This window comes from Aphelocoma coerulescens, chromosome 1A (genome assembly GCF_041296385.1).
Source record: "Aphelocoma coerulescens isolate FSJ_1873_10779 chromosome 1A, UR_Acoe_1.0, whole genome shotgun sequence".
Taxonomy (NCBI): domain Eukaryota; kingdom Metazoa; phylum Chordata; class Aves; order Passeriformes; family Corvidae; genus Aphelocoma; species Aphelocoma coerulescens.
In genome coordinates, this window is record NC_091014.1 from 65541126 (window position 1) to 65559435 (window position 18310).

The 18310-nt window shown below is 49.1% G+C and overlaps 2 protein-coding genes and 1 pseudogene across 8 annotated transcripts in view; 1 reads left to right on the top strand and 2 right to left on the bottom strand.

Moving 5' to 3' along the window:
• LOC138104261 (lactosylceramide 4-alpha-galactosyltransferase-like) overlaps positions 1-6497 on the bottom strand; it is a 23588-nt gene extending 17091 nt beyond the window's left edge. The window contains exons 1-2 of one of the 3 annotated variants that reach the window (XM_069003316.1): positions 6267-6497; positions 3478-4019 (exon numbers count right to left, since the gene is read on the bottom strand). The gene's annotated coding sequence lies outside the window, so the exon portion shown is untranslated. Of the gene's footprint in view, positions 1-768; positions 872-1122; positions 1190-3477; positions 4020-6266 lie in introns of those variants that run through there. The other 2 variants (XM_069003315.1, XM_069003317.1) reach the window with 2 other exon arrangements.
• Positions 1-17449, top strand: part of LOC138104477 (dynein axonemal intermediate chain 7-like) — an 18003-nt pseudogene extending 554 nt beyond the window's left edge.
• The window catches only part of IRAG2 (inositol 1,4,5-triphosphate receptor associated 2), a 37279-nt gene continuing 36282 nt past the window's right edge, over positions 17314-18310 (bottom strand). For all 5 annotated transcript variants that reach the window (XM_069003325.1, XM_069003324.1, XM_069003326.1 and 2 more), the window contains one exon: positions 17314-17977. In XM_069003325.1, the coding sequence (XP_068859426.1) occupies positions 17734-17977 (244 nt within the window). In that variant the 3' untranslated portion in view covers positions 17314-17733. The remainder of the gene's footprint in view (positions 17978-18310) is intronic.

Genomic DNA, 18310 nt, shown 5'->3' on the forward strand with positions numbered 1-18310 from the left:
TTTCAGCAGCATTAATAGTTTTAGGTTACTACGGTTACAAGAGTTCTGTAATTTTTTTTATTTCTCTTTAGAAGGTGCTCTCTTCCCTTTCTCCTACAGCTCTGTTGTGAGTCTCTATCTTTCTTCCTCAGACCTTATCCCTGTCCAGACTCCGACGTTTTCCAGAGCACGTCTGCCCGGGAACACGGCAGCCAACTGACCCTCCCCGTTCACCAGTTCTGATGTCTTTCCACCCTCTCAGCCAAGCCAGTCCTCTTAGTCACCACTGGCAGAGCGGAATTGCGCTTTCTCCTTCCCAGCGGACCCTTTCCTCTTCGTCCTCCCGCTGCGGCCACCCTCCTGGACCTTCCAGCGTCCCACCAGTGCGCCTGGGGCAGGTTGGAGCCCTTACAGCCTGCGGCACAGGCGGGCACGGCGTGCGAGCTGCTGCCCTCACTCGCCCCTTCGCCACTGCCCCCGACCGCGCTGCCCGCGCCGCACAAACCTCCGGAGATGCGGGGGACCCGAGAGAGGCTGCCCTCCACAGCCCGCGGCCGAAACGCCGCCGACCCTCCGGGAGGGAGCGCTGAGAGCTGCCCACAGAGCCCCGGCGACCGCACGGAGCCGGCCCGGCACTGCCGGGGTCCCGCTGCCGCCCCGGCAGCACGGCCGCCCCGAGCCGCGCCTCCCCCGTGCGGAAACACCCCTTTCCCCGAGCCGGACGCGGGGGCCGAGCCACGCAGCCCTGGCCCAGCCGGGCCCCGCATCTCCCCGCAGCCCCGGGCTCACCTCGGCCGAGAGCGCGGCTCCGTCCCGCAGCCCCGGCGCCGCCCCCGCCGCTCCCACCTCCGGACGGGACCGAGATGCCCCTCCCGGGGCCGCCCCCCAAGTCGGGTCGGGTCGGGGAGACCCCTCGGGAGGGAAGCGTCCCCTCCCCGAGCCCCGGCGGCGCCCCGCAGAACGGCCCCACCCCCGGCACTGCCGCTTTCGGCCGGGCGCTCTGGGGATTTTAATTCTCACTGTACCACTTAAAATTGCCCAAAGGATTTTTATCCCCCCCATCTCGCTCTCTCCTTCCCGCTTCCAGAAGTTTGTGCTCTACCCCGCGGCCGGGTAACCCGAGCCGTCCCAGTGCAGTTGTACCTCTGTGGTCTCGCTCGAGTGACGATGCGCGGCAGAGACAACCCACCCTGCCCAGAGACATCCCGACCTCAGGGGCCGCTAAGTACGGACAGGAGGAGGAGTAGGGGAGGGCCGAAATTTCCCACACCTGTTGACGCCAAGAGAGATCATTTACAAAGCGGACGCGAGTCACTAAAGATGCGAAACTGAAAATTTCAGTTAAAAAACCAAACCCAAACAATTAGAAGGAAAAAAAAAAAGAATAGGCAGCCCGTACCTGAGCTGCTGACGTGTTGCAAAGCAAGTTTCAAACCTACCCTCAAGCAGGAGGAATTTTTTTGCTAAATGATTCCTGGCAATGATTGCTTACCAAGTTCTTAATGAGTATGAACAAAGAAAGGAAATTTGGGCTTTCAAGAAAAGCACCGTTGACTGCTGTGCTGCAGGGTGGAGTAAATTGCATTGGAAGATCACCAGAGATTTTGGGAAGCAGGTTAGGTGATAATCAAGAATGGTTTCGAGATAATCCTACCTGGAGCAAGAGTTGAACACGAGTTCTTTAGAGATGCCTTCCAGCCCCGTGTTTTGATTGCCACGATATTTATGTGTTACTGATGTGTTACAGATGTTGTACCTGTGACAAACCTTTCCACCACAGAAAGACTGACACTGCTTTAAATAAAAAGCACGCTTTCCCTTCAATCAAGTAATCTGAAATTGCCTCTCCCCACTAATAATGTGTTATTTCTTTTATCAGAACAGGTCTTAATCAACTTTTAAGTTAAAGGAGATTTCAAGATATTTTTATCTGTGCAGCTGATTAGAATTTAAATTAATGAGAGAGTTGCTGCTGCTGAAGGTGTCAATGCTCATTCTCCTTGGAGCATCCTGCTTGGATGCCATTCCTTGCCTGGTCCCTGGGTGAAAGCAGCCCTCGAATGCAGTGGGAGGCAGGAAGGGGTTTGTGAAGCCCCTGGGAGCATTCAGGAGCCAGCAGCTGGACCGTGGGGGGCTCGTAGGGCAAGCGCAGTCCCTGCAGCACTGCCACATGGAGACAACCCGTGGGGCGGTGACAAAGTGGGGAAGGAGGGTCTGGAGCCCAGAGATCTCTCCAGAAGAGTGCCAGAGCCAGCATTTATGTATGGGGCTACTACAGCAGGGATGGTAAAATCTTAGTCTCTGGACATGGAGATGCATCCAGCTAGCAGAATTCAGATCACACGTGAGCCTCCGGGCTGTTTTACCATCAGTTCCTGAAGATTGAAGGGAGGCAGTACCCCAAGGATGCCAGCCAGCCCCACACACAGGTCAGGGCTGGGGTATACGGGGTTTCAGGGGGCCAAGTCAGCGTGTGGGAAGCAAATCATCTACCCCGAGTCCCCGTGGGGAGCATAACAAGGTGTAAATCACCCTCCAAAGCACCCAGCAGAGCAGTAGCATCATCACCTCTGAGCTCGTTTGACAGCTGCAAATTGTTGCAGAATTATTGAGGGATCAGGGAGATGGATCATTGATAGAATTATGGGATCAATAAAAGAACTGTAGCAAGAGCCTGCAAGCAAAAGGCCTGTGTGAGAAAGACTCTCCATGAGAAAATTCTTGTGTGAGAAAAGGCCTGGGAAACAAGAAGGGAGTTTTGAGAAGGTACAGCTGTGTAGATAAGACCGAGAGAGAAGGGAGGTGAACTCTGAATTCTTTTAATCATAACATAACTGTAGAAGCTTGCCAATGTAAGTCCAATTATGTAGAAATAGAAATGTGTTTTGATAAGCTTTAAGCCACTTAGGAGTTAACAAGCTGGTATACTATATAAGTGCCTCTGGATTGCTAATAAACGGAGTTTTGCTCTTATCAACCACATTGGTTTTGGACTGCCATTTTCTCCCCTCGCCGGAGCCGCCGGACCTTTTTACTTTCCAACAGCAAATCACCCGAATAAAACAGTTCTCAAGGTTTTGCTCCGGTTTTGGTTTGATGAGCAGTTTCCTCTGTCATGTGTCAGCCGGTGAGGCGACTCCGGTGCCACCTGGGAGGGGAGAGCCGCTGGGGAGGGGTTGCTGTGACAATACGGGTGGCTTGTCCTCGTCCCTGCTTCAAATAAGCCAGCGAGCTGCTGGCCGGAGCTGAGCCATGGGGCTGGAAAGAGCTCACCCAGAGTTTATTCCTGTGAAAGCAGCGTAGCCACAGCACCGGTCTCCCAGCCCAGCACAAGTGAAGGGCTCAGGGAAGGTGGGAAGGGAGAAGGGCGCGGCGTGGCTGGCACCCAGTGATTAGATTGCACTGTCCTGCGTCAGGAACGAGGGCTGAGGCCACGGCAGGGGAGGGAGGAAGGTCACTAAGCCCTCATAGGATCAGTCTCCCAGATGTTTTACGTACCATTTCCTTGGAGAACAGGTTCAGCCCAGATGTTCACGGAGCTGCAAGGCCCAGCGTGGTAAATGGGTGTAACCATGGGCACGATCTTGCCCTCGGGGCTGTTTGTTCCTGTCTGAGGGCAGTCTCCTGCAGGCACGGGAGGTCTGGTGCAGCACTGCTCCTGCCTTTCCATCCAGCAGCTCCTCATGGGGTCACATCAAGGAGCGGCTCCTCCTGGGGTGCTGCAGGTGATGCCTCTGGCTGGGCTGAAGGACACTCACATTTGCTCTCCTCCCTCCTGCTTTTCAGCTTCGGCTGTTGTCTTGCTGTCTCTTCTGACTTTGGTTCTAGTCAAACAGGAGTTTTCTCTCCCTTTGGAAAAGCAGATCAAACCCTCTTGTGATGCAGCCAGCAGCCCTTGTCTGGTTTCTCCTGCCAGGAGCCAGATTGCAGACTGAGACCCTTAAAACACGTGCCTTTTTTGTGCTGTGGTATTCCCGATCAGCCACAATGGGATTGACACCAGAGCATGTTCCCATTCCCAGATTTTCTTGATTAAGTTTCTGTGAGAGGAAAGAAGAAGAATAAAACCAGTGAGTGGCTTTGCTAGCAGACACTCACACCTTGGAATGAAGTTCCTGAGCCTCTACCAAGACCTTTTTTTTTAAAAAAAGATGAAGTTGGCAGAAACAGATAAATCCTTTTAGAGGCATTAGGACATTACAATATTTATTGATCAGCTTGCACCAACCCTCACTTATGCACTCTGATACATTTTGCCAGTTGAGTCAAGCGTGATAATAAACACTATGTCCAGCAAGTGGATTAATAATGGAGATGTGATGTGAGGGAAATTGGAACATTGAGAGAAATTGGAACAGCGTGGTACCTTCAGAGAGAAGGCAGGATGGCTGTTACATAATTTAAACTCAGAGTGAGGTGTTCTACCACACACAAAAGGCCAGCAGCCCCCTGCTCTGCTACAATAATGGCCAAGCAGGTCTCTGCTTCACCTTTCTGCCCATTCCAAAAATCCCGAAGGGCAGCTCCCCTGTAACTGCAGCTGGCAGCAGGGAGACCTGGAAACATTTGAGTACATGGAAATCAAGTACTTGTTTGTCCCTTTCTGTAGGAGCCTGAGATTGCAAAAGCTTTCCCTGGCCAAAGCCCAAAGTCAAAGAGTACTGAATTAATCATCACCGCCAATTTGGGTTGGATCATATTGTAAAGTCATGCTGATTGTATCAAAAAGTTTTAATTTCTATCACACTTAAATAGCTTGAACCATATTCAAAATTCAAATGCTGTTTCAAAAGGAGTATTTTTTGTGAGTTGGAGGGAAAATGTTGCTTAGAAAATGTCAAATTTGTAAAATATTTTTGTATTTTTAAATCACCTCACCACATTTCCTTTTAGTTTCAATACTCATCAAAAGTCACTCCTTCCTGCCAGAAACTCAGTATGAAAGAAATGCCAGAAAGCCCCAAATCACTGGAAAATCCCAAACTAACTCCACCAGTTACAGCAATGATTTTCTAGGACAAATTTCATAGCTACTAATAAGGACCCAGACTTGTAACGCCGAGGTCAGTAAGAGTTGCCAGTTCCCATAAATCAGGTGGTTCTGATTTGGGTACCGAGATCGAGTTACAAATGCCCAGTGTTTGTCTGCTCCCACCCCTGTGTTTACATTTATTTGTAAGCATTTGTTTCTTGTCAGACTCATGTCACCATTCACAGCCATAAAGTGGAGTTTTGCTGAAGGAAGGGAAGCAGCTGCAGCATTTCCCAGCTCAGGTGCAGCTTGAGACAAAATGCTCTGTGTTTCACACTTGACCGTGGGGTGTGGAGGTAAATAAGGCAGGGAGGACACCCTAAACCCAACTGACTACTGTGTTTCTACACAAATAAAGGTCATTGTAAGTCTTTTGTTCCTCCCTTGGTCCTTAAGGATATTTGCAGTATTACAGCACTTCATTACTCTTCAGATGGGAATGATTCTTTACTCGGAGACTATTTGGAAGTAAAATATAGTTAGGACTATAAACATAGATGCAAAAGTCCATTTTCAAAAAACCTGCCTGGCTCAATATTGATGCAGGGCTGGTCTTCCAAGGTGCTAATGCAAGAAAGAAGATGGTCTAGCCTGAGTGCTGGAGCTTTGGGGAGTTGGACCTTTTCATTTAAATGTTCCCTCTTGAAGGAGATGAACCATTTTGATACGAAACTTGTACCAGTTTGAAAGCAGCGTGTGGCTGTCTGAGATCTCTGAGCCACCAAAACTAATTTGTGAAACGGGCAAAAATCCTCACCTAGAGGAATAGGCAATGGGCACATTGCATGCTCATCAGCCAGATCACAAAAATATCGTTTAACAGACATTTTTTTCCTACTTTGTGTGTTGCAAGGGGTTTCATGTTTGTCTGGGTGAATTCCAGCAGACCTGTCTGGTTTTCTTGTTGGTGACATCCCTCCTTAGTCCTACGTCGGTCCGCGCTGGTCTGGCTGGGCAGAGCTCCAGACACCTGAGCCAGAGCCCAGAGCCCAGAGCCCAGAGCCCAGAGCCCAAGTCTCAAGGATTAGCAGATGCTTAAGCTCTGACCTTGCCAGGTGCTAGAGGTGCTGTATGAGCCAAAAATCCCACAACACTTACGCAAAGCAGAAACTACTCATCCCCAGGGAAATTTATTCCGCTCTGGGATGGGACATGAGAGCAGGATCAACAAACCCACCAAAACACCAGGGAAAAACACGTCCACGGAAGATTTTCACTCCCCCTGAGACAACCAATGCCAGCACACAGCACTTACCAAGTTTAGAGTGGGTATTTAACCGGTGAAATAGAGTCCTTTTGTTCGCACACAGAACTGCCGATGTTTACTGAGGTTTTCCGGGTTTCCAGCAGGCTGTGGGTGGCTGAGTTAATTACGGAACATTTTCTGCAACTCATCCTCTCCTTAAAGCTTAATGGTCTTTCAACAGCCCCAACGTCCTTCCTGGGCACTGCGTCAGGTTTAATTTTGTTTGATTTCCATTTGAAAAGCAAAATTGGTAGCACAGGCGTAATATTTGTCGTTACCTCTAATCATTCATCCTTAGCCACCCCATGACTGATAAGGAAAGAGGAGTGGGCAGGAAAACCAGAGAGGTTTTCCGTAGTAGCCATGGAGTCGGTAAACACGGCAGGACTGTGAGGCTCTTAGTGCTGACTAGTGGGTAAGGTGTGTGTTCACCTGCCAGCTGGCCGGGCTGCCTTAAGCTCAGAGGAGGAGGAAAAATATCCTTGCCTACAGCAGCAGGTTAGGATTAGGGATTAATCACACCACCATGACTGGGAAGTGCAGGCAGGGAAGACAGGCACTCTGCTTTCCCAGACTGAGAGCCTGGAGCAGGTGTAGCCTTGGGGCTGGCAGAGGAGACTCGTGCTGAGGGGACTCGTGGCCGTGCCCTGCCCTGTGACACTGCAGTGACCACGTTTTCCCTGAAGCTGCTCAGGGCTTGCCCACCGCAGGCGGCTCCTCCGAGAGCTGTGGCAGTTGGGAGTCTCCATCGGCGCGGCACAGTTTTGCTTTCCCTGGCTCCAGAGTGAAAATAACAGCCAATCTGGAGTAGGTTAACCAAAATAAAATGAACCTAAAATTAAGTGAAACTAAAAGCAGCGGAGCTGTGCACAGTGCTAGTGGTGTTTTGGGGATGCTCAGTGGGAGAGGCCACTCTCGTGAGTATTGTGAGCAGGTGAAGTCCAAAGGATCTTTCCCAAGCTGTGGTTTCCATTTCCAAGGGAAGCACAGAAACTCATACCCTCCCCAGGTTTTCATCAAATGAGTCTAAGGTGGCAAATGCCAGGATGAGCAGGGGTCACAGCTCTGATTTTGTCTCTGATGCAACACCTGGCCCTGGGAGCAGCGACAGTGGGGACTTCCCTGCAATGCATCAGCACTGACAGCCGAGAGCTCCCCCCTGGAGCCATCTCTTGCTGAGGGCAGAGCCCCTGTGCCAGTCTCTTTCCAGACCTTGTGCTCTGTGAATAAAGGCACAGGACCTAAAAAAGGCAGCTCCAGCTCCTTCCAGAGTGGCTGGGCTGGGAATACTCCCGGTGTGGATAGAAGGCAGCTGCAGCGTGGCCAGCCTGGTCGCTCCTAGCGCATCCTCCCCTGCCCTTCCTGCACCCTAAACACTTCCAGGGCCGGTATTTTCCAACCAGAAATGCCACAGGCACTGGGCAAAGCCTCTCCTGTTTTTTGCAGCCCTTCTGCTCTGTCTAGCTCCAGGGCCAGCACTGTGGCCAGGCACTGCTTGCTGTCCAGGGCTGGTGCTCCTGCCCAGGGTACAGCCACCCCACTGCTCCCACAGCTGGAAATGGCTCTGCCAGCACCCCTGGGGTGGGAGAACCATCCAAAAACCACCGTGCCGCTGCTCCACAAGAGCACCAGGATAAACAATGGCACAGAGACCCGCAGGGAAGTGAGGCTTTGCCGAGGGCAGGGAGCAGGGTCCAGGAGCTGCCCCCAGCAGCTGCCCTCACACACAGGTTACCTGCTGCCAGCCCCTTCCATTCGCCCTGTGGGGAGCTGCAGACCCCTGGGAAGCAGCTCCCAAAAGAGCAGGGAATTAAAGCAAACAGGATCTGACCTGGGGCAGCCTCTCAGCATGCCAGGCTGTGAGCCACAACAGCTCCAAAGGGGCTTCCCAGTGCTCTCCCTGGAGTGGCTGCCAGCATGTCAGGAGCAGGAGCCAGTGCTCTCAGCTGTCACAGTCACTGAGCCCAGAGATGCCCTTACATGCTCCACTATTCTGTAACAATAACAGTGGAGACCCCTCCTGCCCTCCTGGGGCCTTGAGGATGCCTGCAATGCCTTTGGTTCCCAGCTGTTAGCTTCCGAATTTTGGACACTGGGGATTTCTCTTAGGTGCCAATAGCTCAGTGCTGGATGCAGGTTTGTGTCCTGGCTGGAGGTCTAGAGGTGTGATCTCAGCCCCCCAGAGGCATTTACTTGTTTCCCTCTGGTGGCTCACCTTCTGTTTTTTCCCCCCAATAAATCAATAGGATTACTGCAGTACAAAAGAATATGTGCTTGGATTTGCACAACATATTTGGATAATCTGGCCAGGGTTTGGCCTGTGTGCCTTGAGTTCCTGTGGTCAGCACAAAGCTGCTGCACACCTGCATGATGCACCTGGCTAATTCTGCTTGTTCTTTTCCACTCCAGAACCCAGCTCTCCTCACTGCTCCAACAGGGTTCTGTGGGGTAGCACCACCCACAGGAGTTGGCTCAGGGAGTTGACTCGGTTGCTCCGTACCCCACTGATCCCTGAAAGAGCACCTCCTTAGCATCCCTGTGTGTCCAGAGGGTATCCCAGGTGCAGGGACAGGACATCTCCTTGCACACATCTTGGTCCTGCACAGGATGCTGCCCCTCAGCCCTTCCTACAGCTCCCAGCTCTGCAGCTCCAGCTGTCACCTCTGTCCCACCCCACAGGAATGTCACGGGGCTCCTGGGGAAGGCAGCCAGGAGTTCCATGGCACACTCCAGGTGATCCTGCCTGTCCTGCCACAGGAGGCAGATCACTTCATCTACATGACTTAATGGCAGCTAATGATGGCATGGTCCACTGGCTGCCTGGTCAGGCTGCCCCTTCCAAGGGCCTTGGAAAAACACAGGGCTTTTGGAATGGCAGTGGTGATTTCAAATGCCTGCCTTGCACAGCTCTTTGTGGAGAAGCAAGTGTGAGAAGTTTAAAAAACCCAAACAGAACCCCAACATAATCAGGAACAGCAGCAAAGCTTTCAGTTTCTTAATCCTGAAATCCCTCCCCCACTTCTAAGGAAAAGCATTTTTTCCAAAGAAAAATGAAGGAAAGGCTGAGGGGCAAAAAGGCAGAAAAGAAAAGTCACTGAGTCCTGTATGCCTGAGAGTTGTTTTGCAGGATGTGGATTTTGAGTGGTGCTGGGTCTCAGCCTGGGAATCATAACAAAATGTAAGGAATGGGCTCTTCTGCATTGTCCTGAGAGCAGGAATTATTTTAAGGTCATTGCACAATGATGTGTGGGCTTGCAGATCCCGTTTTCTTCCCTCTCCTAATGATGCCAGGGGATCACCTCACCCAGGAACATGAGACCATCTGGAAAATATCATCCAGTGCATTATTCCCTGTGCCAGAGGGATATTTATAGATAAAGAAAATCATGTTGTCACAATCCAAACAAATAAGGAGAGGCTGCAAGGCAGTGGAGTGTCTCTTGCCCCGCCTCTGTGCCTGGCTTTGCCCCAGGAGGGGCCACTGGGATCTTTAAAGTCTCTTCCAACCCAAACCATTCTATGATTCCATGATCCTTCCAAATTAAGCCAGTTTTGGAGGCAGCACTCGAACCAGTCCCTCACAGGACCAGGCTCCTGCTAAGTCCCTTGCCCAAATTTGCTCCAGAAAACCATATAAGGCTCACAAGGGTGTATATTTTTGACACAAAATAGGGTCATTTCAAAGGAGTTTCTCACAAGAAGTGAAACCCTTCCCCTTAGCTGAGCAGTTCAGGTTATTATTCATTGTTTGGATCTAACCCACTGAACAAAATACTGCTTTGCCTTTGGAAAGGAACAATCCATTGAGTGAGTTCAGGCCAGCTCTTGTTACAGGCTTCCTAAATTTGTTCATGGAAAATTAAACATTCTCTTCAGATAGGGAGGTATGTACATATCTGTGTCTCCAAAGTGGTTTCAGGCTCTCTATTTGTAAACAAATGGATATAATTCGCTTTGCAGCACTACCTAGAGTGGCTCCAGGGTGTGATGTTATTATGGTCATGGAAACTAAACGAAGAGCACATGGCTGACCTTTCTCAGCTCAGGTCTGTCTTCCCAAAGGAAGTGTGTAGAATAGGGGTTGTGTTTAGAATACCCACTGTCTGGTTTATCCTTTATTTCCTTCCCGTTGGAGCTTTACCTCATCATTCCATGGAGCATAGGAAATCCTGTTGCAACACAGCCTCTTCTTGTCCACTGGATCCATGCTGGAATCCCAGAATAGAATATTCCCAGCTGGAAGGAACTCACATGGATCATCAAGTCCAATGGAGGGAGGGCAGTATTGGGTTTGGGGTCCTTGGGATCTGGCACTTTGCAGATGACAGAGAAACAGTGATGAACCCCATGCTGGGGGATATAAAGCAGGTAGCAGAGAGGAGAGGTGGGAGAAATGTTCCCCGATAGTTTTGAAGTTTAAGCAGGCAGCAGAGTTCTGTAACATGGATGTCCTCATGTTTGTGTTTTGGTTTGGGTTTTCTTGTCCTCTGTATTTTGTACTGCTCTTCCAGAGTATTCTCCAGTACCTTCAACTGAAGAATAACAAAACATACATTATCATCTTCTAAAACCAGGCCTGCATCTCTTTCATATGCTTCGGACTGATTGTTCAGATGCAGCCCTTTGTGGACTGAAAGAAGGAGGATGTTGGAATTGAGAAGAAAGGATTTACTCCTTGGTGTTCAGTTGTCTACAGTTAGGAAGAGGAGAAGCGATTACGAGCAATTCCAGTGCCCAAAGCCCATCCATCTCCCTGGGATCCACGTTCTGTTCTGCTGACCTGTAGTTAGGTGTCAGATTTGAGCAGCTGGAGTCTTTGTTCTTTCTGGCAAAACACTGCACTTTCCATAGGAACATCCAGCACTTTGTATTTCTGCTGGGTGACGAAATGACAGAAGATTCTTTCTGCAGGATCTTGTACGAAGTTCCACCTTCTCTTTTTCTGCAAATGAACTTGGTCCAGGCTCAATGTACAGCTGGATGCAGGAAGATGCAGGGGGGCAGGGAAGAGTTGTCACTGAGTGTGTCCAGTGCTTCTCCTGCTGTGCTCTTTCAAAAGAGACCCTCCTTGGATCTTACAGCATTTTAGTCTTTAATTCCAGCTGATTTTTCTTTTAAAACAAACAAACAAACAGAAAGCAGGCAAAACTGCATTTCCTTGTGGGCCATATTTAGAATGTATGTGTGTTATCAGAGTTATGGGTGTGTGTCAGTTTCTACAGAAGAAAAGATCCAGCTTTTGCCTCCAGATCACATGGATTTACTTGAATGGTGCAGAGTAAATTTTCTTTCTGAATCTCTCTCTCTCTCAAAAAAAAAAAAAAAAAAAAAAAAAAAAAAAAAAATTAAAAAGAGAAATGCTGTCATGTGAAGCTGGGTTACACGGGATGGCCATGAGGTACAGGAGTCACCAAGGTATGTTTCACAGGTGGAGAGGCCCGCATCTTTATCTTTCCTTCTTTCTTCCTCTCCTTGTTCCCTTGCCCTGCACCGTGACTGTATTTCTTTGTGCCTCTCGCTGTCCTTTTGCCTGTACCTGTCTGGATCTGCTGCTCAGTCCTTCTCCCTCACTGCACTCTTCTCTTTATAACCCTCTGTCCTGCTGCCCGTCCCTCTCTTTCTCCGTCCCTCTGCTGTGCCTTGCCCATCTTCCCCCCCCACCCACCTGCCGTGGTCATTTCCTCTCTCTGTCCTTGTTTCCCTCTTTGTGTGTCCCTCTATCCTTCCTGTGTGATTACCACCCTGTCTTTATCTGTCCTTCTCCATGCCTCACCCGTGTTGCTTTTTATTCTCTGTTGCTCTGTCCTGCTCCCTGTTCCATCGTTTCTCACTGGATCCTTCTGTCCCATTCCCTGTCCCTATTCCTTTTTAATCCCTCTCTGTCGTGCTGCCCCTCCCAGGTTGTTTCGTTTTATCTCCATCCTGCACCCCGTTCTTCCTTCTCTTCCTGTGTCGCCTCTGCTCCCACTCCATCTTCCTGCCTCTCCTGGTCTCTCCCTGGTGCTCCCATCGCACCGCTAGGATGGGTCCGTGAGCGCAGGTTGGGATCCCGGCGCTCCAGCCTCCCAGGGGCAGCAGCGGCGCCGTAGGGAAGGGATGAGACAGCCCCTGGCAGTGCCCCGAGCGCAGGAACGGAGCGGAGCCCGAGCGGGACACGCGGCACCATCCCGGGACACGCTGCCCCGTGCCGTGCGGCGGCACCAGCCTGAGACAGTGGAACGGGACTTTAAGGTCCCTTCCAGCCCAGGCCATTCTATGATCTATGGAAACACTGCAATATCTCCATGTGAATGGAGCAAAGTTTACAAATATAGGGATGTTTTGATAACATTTGAGTTTTGTTGACATTTCTATTAATGATTGTTAAATGTGGGGAGATACCAGGACACACAGGAAAATGGAGTTTGTCCCACAGTTATTTTTATTTATTTATTATTTATTTTTATGTACATGTTTATCATGTTTCTATATATGTGTGTGTTGTTATACGTATCTTTATGGGTGAGACACACAATCTTTATGAATCTGCCAGGCTCTGGGGAGCTTTACTTCCTCAGAAAATGATAATTCAAATGCATATCGTGGTAGGCATTGGTGTAGTGTGGGGTGTTACTGAGTATTGCCTAAATAGTGCTTAAAGTGAGATCCCTGCTCTTACACCTTGTTAAAAGAGGGCCTAATTCTAGGAAATAAAACTCCTTGTGTGTCCCACATGAGTTACAAATTTCTCCAGTGGTGTGGTGTTGTCCTTTGGTTTAATAGGAGTGAGTTTTCTTGTAGTACTGACTTAAATAAAACAACTGCAAACTGTTGGCATGATTTAGCCCCACTTCACAGCCTTTCAGAGTTGTCATTTTTGATGTGGTGTTATTGTCTCAAAGCGAATTTCATAACAATTGCAGTCGCTGTTTTTACAGTATTGAACACTTTTTTCCTGTAACTGTAACTTCTCTCCCCCTGTACCATCCCATGTGACATTTTAGGTGGGGGTTTTTTTGCTGGTTTTGTTTTTTAAAAGAAAATACTTATGACCATTTATGTCCACGGTGTTTCTGCCTTTTACTAACGTTTTCCAAGCAATTAAACCTTTATGTGGTATATACATAATTCTTTTTTTTTTCTATGCATAATTGTTATCTGAGGATTGTGTTTCATGTTCAACCCCTCTTGCTCCTCATAATTATCATATGTCTTTCACCTTCTGCCCATAATCTTTTGGTGCTTTTTTAAAAATTTCTTTTGATCTGCTATTTTATTTGCCTTATTTCTTTTCATATCAATACAATCTTGATAAATCTGTCCAGAATCTCCTGTAATATTGTGCTTGTGAAATTCTTCTGTGGGTAATGATGGGACTCATTGTGTCAGTAAATCCTTATTCCTGTAGAAAGCATTTGGAACTGGCTACAAATGCAAAAGCTCAGCACCGCCTCAAGAAGTGCTTTTCGTTGCCCGGCTCTCTGCCTTCCCCACGGGTCAGTGATTACAAAGAGCACCAGTAGATGGGGCTGAAATGCTGCACGGTGTGAAGCGCTTCAGCACACCGTGAAAATCGACAGGTGGGAAATGGGGGTGAGACTGAGCCCCAGGTGAACTCCTGCTGTCTGGTGAATTTTTCAGAAGAGGACGCAGTGCTGCAGGAGGAGCGGGGCGGCAGAGAAGAGGCACCAGCAGTTGTTGATGTGCAGCAGCTGGTGCCCGTGGGGGGTGTGTACCACATCGATGCTCTGCAGCTGCCGCCTCCGGCCCAGGACGTCAGGGGCTGGAGCATGGTGGAGGTGAGTGAGGAGAGGGATCAGCCCCTCCCGCCCTGGCACCCCGAGGAGCTGCTCCTGAGCTTTGTCACTGCTGTCACCTGCGCTGGACACGACGTCCTGAGCAGCAAAGGAGCGAGGCAAGGTTTGCAAATCATCCCTTTTTCCTCTGGGAAAGGTGAAAGCAGGGTGGTAACAAAAATCCCCGCCGGTCCAGCTCCAGGCTCTTCACGGTGGCTGAGGACTGCAGTCCCTGTGTTCTGTTTCCTCTGCAGCGCTGACCGACCCCACAGATGTCACTGTGAAGCTGGAAACCTTTAATGAGCAAAATTCCCAGCCAAACTCAGCAAGCAGGACTGTGGGCAGGGCAGGAGGGATGAGATCTTCATTCCCAGCCACCTGTGGCTTCTCCTTCCCTCTGACACTCTGCAGCCAGAGGGGAATTGCACCTCTTTTGCCCCCCCCAGGTGCTCCTGGTTTTCTGAGGCTGTGGATCTGTGGAAAAATGGCTGTGCCCAGTGTGTGGCACTGCCTTGAGGGTGCTTTCAGCAGCACAGGAAGGGTTCCAAGGCCCCGTGGTAGCTGCTCTTCTACTGCCTTCAGAGCTGTAGTTGGAAATGTGCAACATTAGCAAACCCTTTTAAATGGTGTACTAAAAAACTTTGCAGTGGTTGGATGAGCTCAAAGAAAAAAAACCTGTATTTTCTGATAAACCCCTTATCTGTCCTTTTCTCTCTCTTTCCAAAGCTGCTGGATGTTGGATTGGAGGTGTATCCATATTCCCCAGGAGAGGCTGAAGATGGCACACAGGCAGCAGTACAGATAACCCTCAGGCTCCCTGACAATGTGATTTATTTTGAAGCACCTGTGGTAGCCCAATGGGATCCTGCAGGTATGAACTCAGGACATGAATTTATTTTAAATTTGAATAGTGGAATTTATGCCGGAGTTGGACTATTGTCACAATGCAGCTGTAAAGATAAGGGCCAGTTTGGAGCCCAGAAGTAATTGGGGGACTTCAATGTTAATTGATTAGGGGATTTTTATTTTTTTATTTTTTTTTTTATTATTACTTTTTTGGTTTTATTTTACTTCTGCTACTGCCAGAAGCCTTCCACGTGCATCTTTGTATTTTTGCATCCTTTTTGGCCAGGCCAGCAGTGGAGAACTGATGGCATCAGCAACATAACCTATGAAGCACAAGAAAGGAGCATCACCTTTGGGATGGGTGCCTTTTATACAGTAGCCCTTCTCCAGGATGCTCACCTGAACCTGCCCTATCAGACCTGGGAATTGCAGCCTACTGGTGTGGATGAGGGGCTCTTCACAGTCACTGCAGTCTTTGCAACCATTCAGATAAAAAAATATTTACAGTACCTTAATTTGTATCAGCTATTTGCAATTAAAACCCCCCATAATTATTACAGTGTCCCTGATTAGGAATTTGGGATGCTTCCACAAGAGCAGTTTGAATTTCTGTCTTTTCCTTTCCAAGCACTGTACTGGTTATTTAATTTCAGTTATTTCCTATGAGACAGCATCTGTGCATTTGCTCTGAAAAGTTCCAGTCAGTGTTCTGCTGTTGGTGGTGCCTTGCTGCATTCAAGCCTGTTCCACCTGTTAGACTTGAAAATTGTTCCTCTCCCCTCCCAGTTTTAACAAGAGAAATTAAACCATTTCTAGCAGGCTGCTACTAACGCTCCTTGTTTCTTCTAAAAGTTCAAGCTACACGATTATCCATCTGCTCACTGCTGTATAAATCAGTACACCAGTGTCATTTCTGAATTCCTACACAAAGCTGGCTCCTTGAGGATCTGTAAATGAAAGGCCAAAGCCCAGAGGAGCAGATGATGTAGGTGACACCCAGCATAGCAAAGGTATCAGTATTTGAAGCCTAAAGCAGAAAATGGCTTCCATGACCAGTAAGTTGCTTTCACTGCTTTGTACAACAGGATAATCAGTGTATGTTGTCTTCAGTAGTGGTGGAAGAGGAGGAGGTGCTTTCCCACATCACAGGACAATGGATGAGTCCTTTTGCCCTCAGAGAAGCTTTGAAAAGAGCTGGAGTGAACATTTTCCCAGCAGAGCACTCTCACAAGTATGTCCCTGTGCCCAGGAAGGTGAGTGCCAGAGAGTTTCCTGTTGGCTTTTCCCTGTTTTTCACTCAGGTCACCCTTTCCTGCACTGGGGCCGGCTGTGCTGCCAGCTGAGCCAGGGGACTGAGTAAAGCATTGCTAAAACCCAGGGAAAGAGAGTGAGATCTACTTTGTCTGACTTGTCCTTCTGCTCTGCAGGCTGCCCTGGCAGAAGGGAAGGCCTATGCACAGATGGCTCTGCTTGCAGCTGCTTTTGCTTTTGCCCACAGCAAGTGGAATGGAGAAGCAGGGCCAGAGCGAGTCGTGTTCAAGGTTTGTGGAGTCAGACCAAACTTCCAGAGCAGACCAGCACTGACCCCTCCCCAGTTAGACAGAAACAATTAACTCCCCCATGGTGGCTTCAGCCCCTGCCTCAGTTCAGTGTCACAGACTGCACTTGAGCCAGCTCTCAGGGGACACAAGTCTCAGCAACAGAGACACTTGCTAAGGTGGCAGGAAATGGAACTGATAAGTCACCAAGGGAGGCTTTAGCCAGAGCTGGGGTGACAGAGCTTCATGCTCTTCAGAGGCCCCTTGAAAATCAGCAATCTGCTCTGCCAGCTTTTTAGAGAACAGCTGGAAATCTCTTCCTGCCTGTAGGGTTTCTTCTGCTCCCTTCTGTGCAAAGGAGGGACTAAGCAACCTCAGAGCTGATTTGTCTCCAGCTGTGAACTTAAACACACGGTTAAAACTTCTCCCAGCCAGACAAACACTCCCAGGTGTGGCTGGAGATAGGTAACACCAGGCTGCTGAAAGCTGGAGCAGCTTTCTCACTCTCAGCTTCAATGCATGTGACACAAATATTACAATTTGTGCTCTGTCAGTGGCACAGGCTTCAGCTCACAGTGCATTGTCTCCTGCCCTAGGTAAGTGAGCATCTTGAAGCAGATTCTGCCAAAGACAACCACTGGTCTCTTTATATGTTTAATGGTGAGAAAGTACAAACCCTCAAGCTCACTGAAACCAGTGAAGCTTTTTCAGAAGAGCTGGAAGAAGAGTCTGAATTTCACTCCACACTCTACCATATGCTCAAGGATTTTGCCAGCAAGGAAGCCATGGATAAAGTGGAAAGAGCTGGCAGCCTGTTTATTGATTCTGTGTATCAGCTGCTCCTTGCTACCAGAGTCTTAGCATTCTCTTAGATACTGCATGCTTTCCTTTAAAACTTTATTATCAAAAGCTTTCAATAAAGTTACATTTCATCCTTTTCTATTCAAATCATTGAAACAGGTTCTAAAATGCAAACATTTCATCTTTGTTCAAGCAAAATAAATTCTTTATTCTCTTGTGGCTAGACCACCTAGACATGTTTATTGTTAGCTACGTTCAAAACTGCTGTTCTGTTGTAAACCTCAACAGAACTGAGGCCCTTTTAGCTACTTTTAAAGATGACTTTTGTCAGAATGGGGAAAAAATATATATATTTTTTTCATTTCAAGTCATGCTTTAAAGAAAAAAAGTTCATCTCCCCCCCAAAAACTCCCCCCAAGCCGACAAAACGAATCCGAAGGTGTAACCTTAAATCAATCTCGGCTCGGCTCCTGTCCTGCAGAGGCGGCAGCGCAGCTCCGGCAGGCGCAGCCGGGGTTATACCGGGGGGGGGCCGTTGTGTTGCAGTCCTGTGTAGGGCCACAGCAGCTGCTGCAGCGACGTCCAGGAGTCCCCGGTGCCTACAGGGGCTGCATCTGCCGGTCTCTGCAGGGACAGCCCCGTGAGGAAGCTCGTGAGAGCAGCCAGCAGGACCAGGATGGACACGGACACCCAGAGGGTTTTGTTAGCGTTGGAAAAGGAAGCCTTGAAGTGGGATGCCCACGCTGACACCAAATTGTACCTGGGCAGGACAGGAAAGCACAAAGCCCTTCAGTGTTTCTTCAAAATGTGCAACTCTTCCCACCCCACCCCAAAAGCCATAAACCAAACGAGATCCCACAAACAAACATCCTCACATGTGACAGGTTGTTACTGTTCTGGGCGCTGTGCAGGGGGAGCTTCGGTGCTGGGTTTAAGACATGGTCAAGGAAGCAAATCCTTGATAAGCTGACCCAGCTCACCAGTCCACCCCTGCTCTCTGTACCTCACACTGCTTCTGAAGAGGATTCACAAAAGCTGCCTTGCTAGAGCAGCAAGAAATCTTGCTTGTAGAAAGCACTGAAAGTCCTGGCCT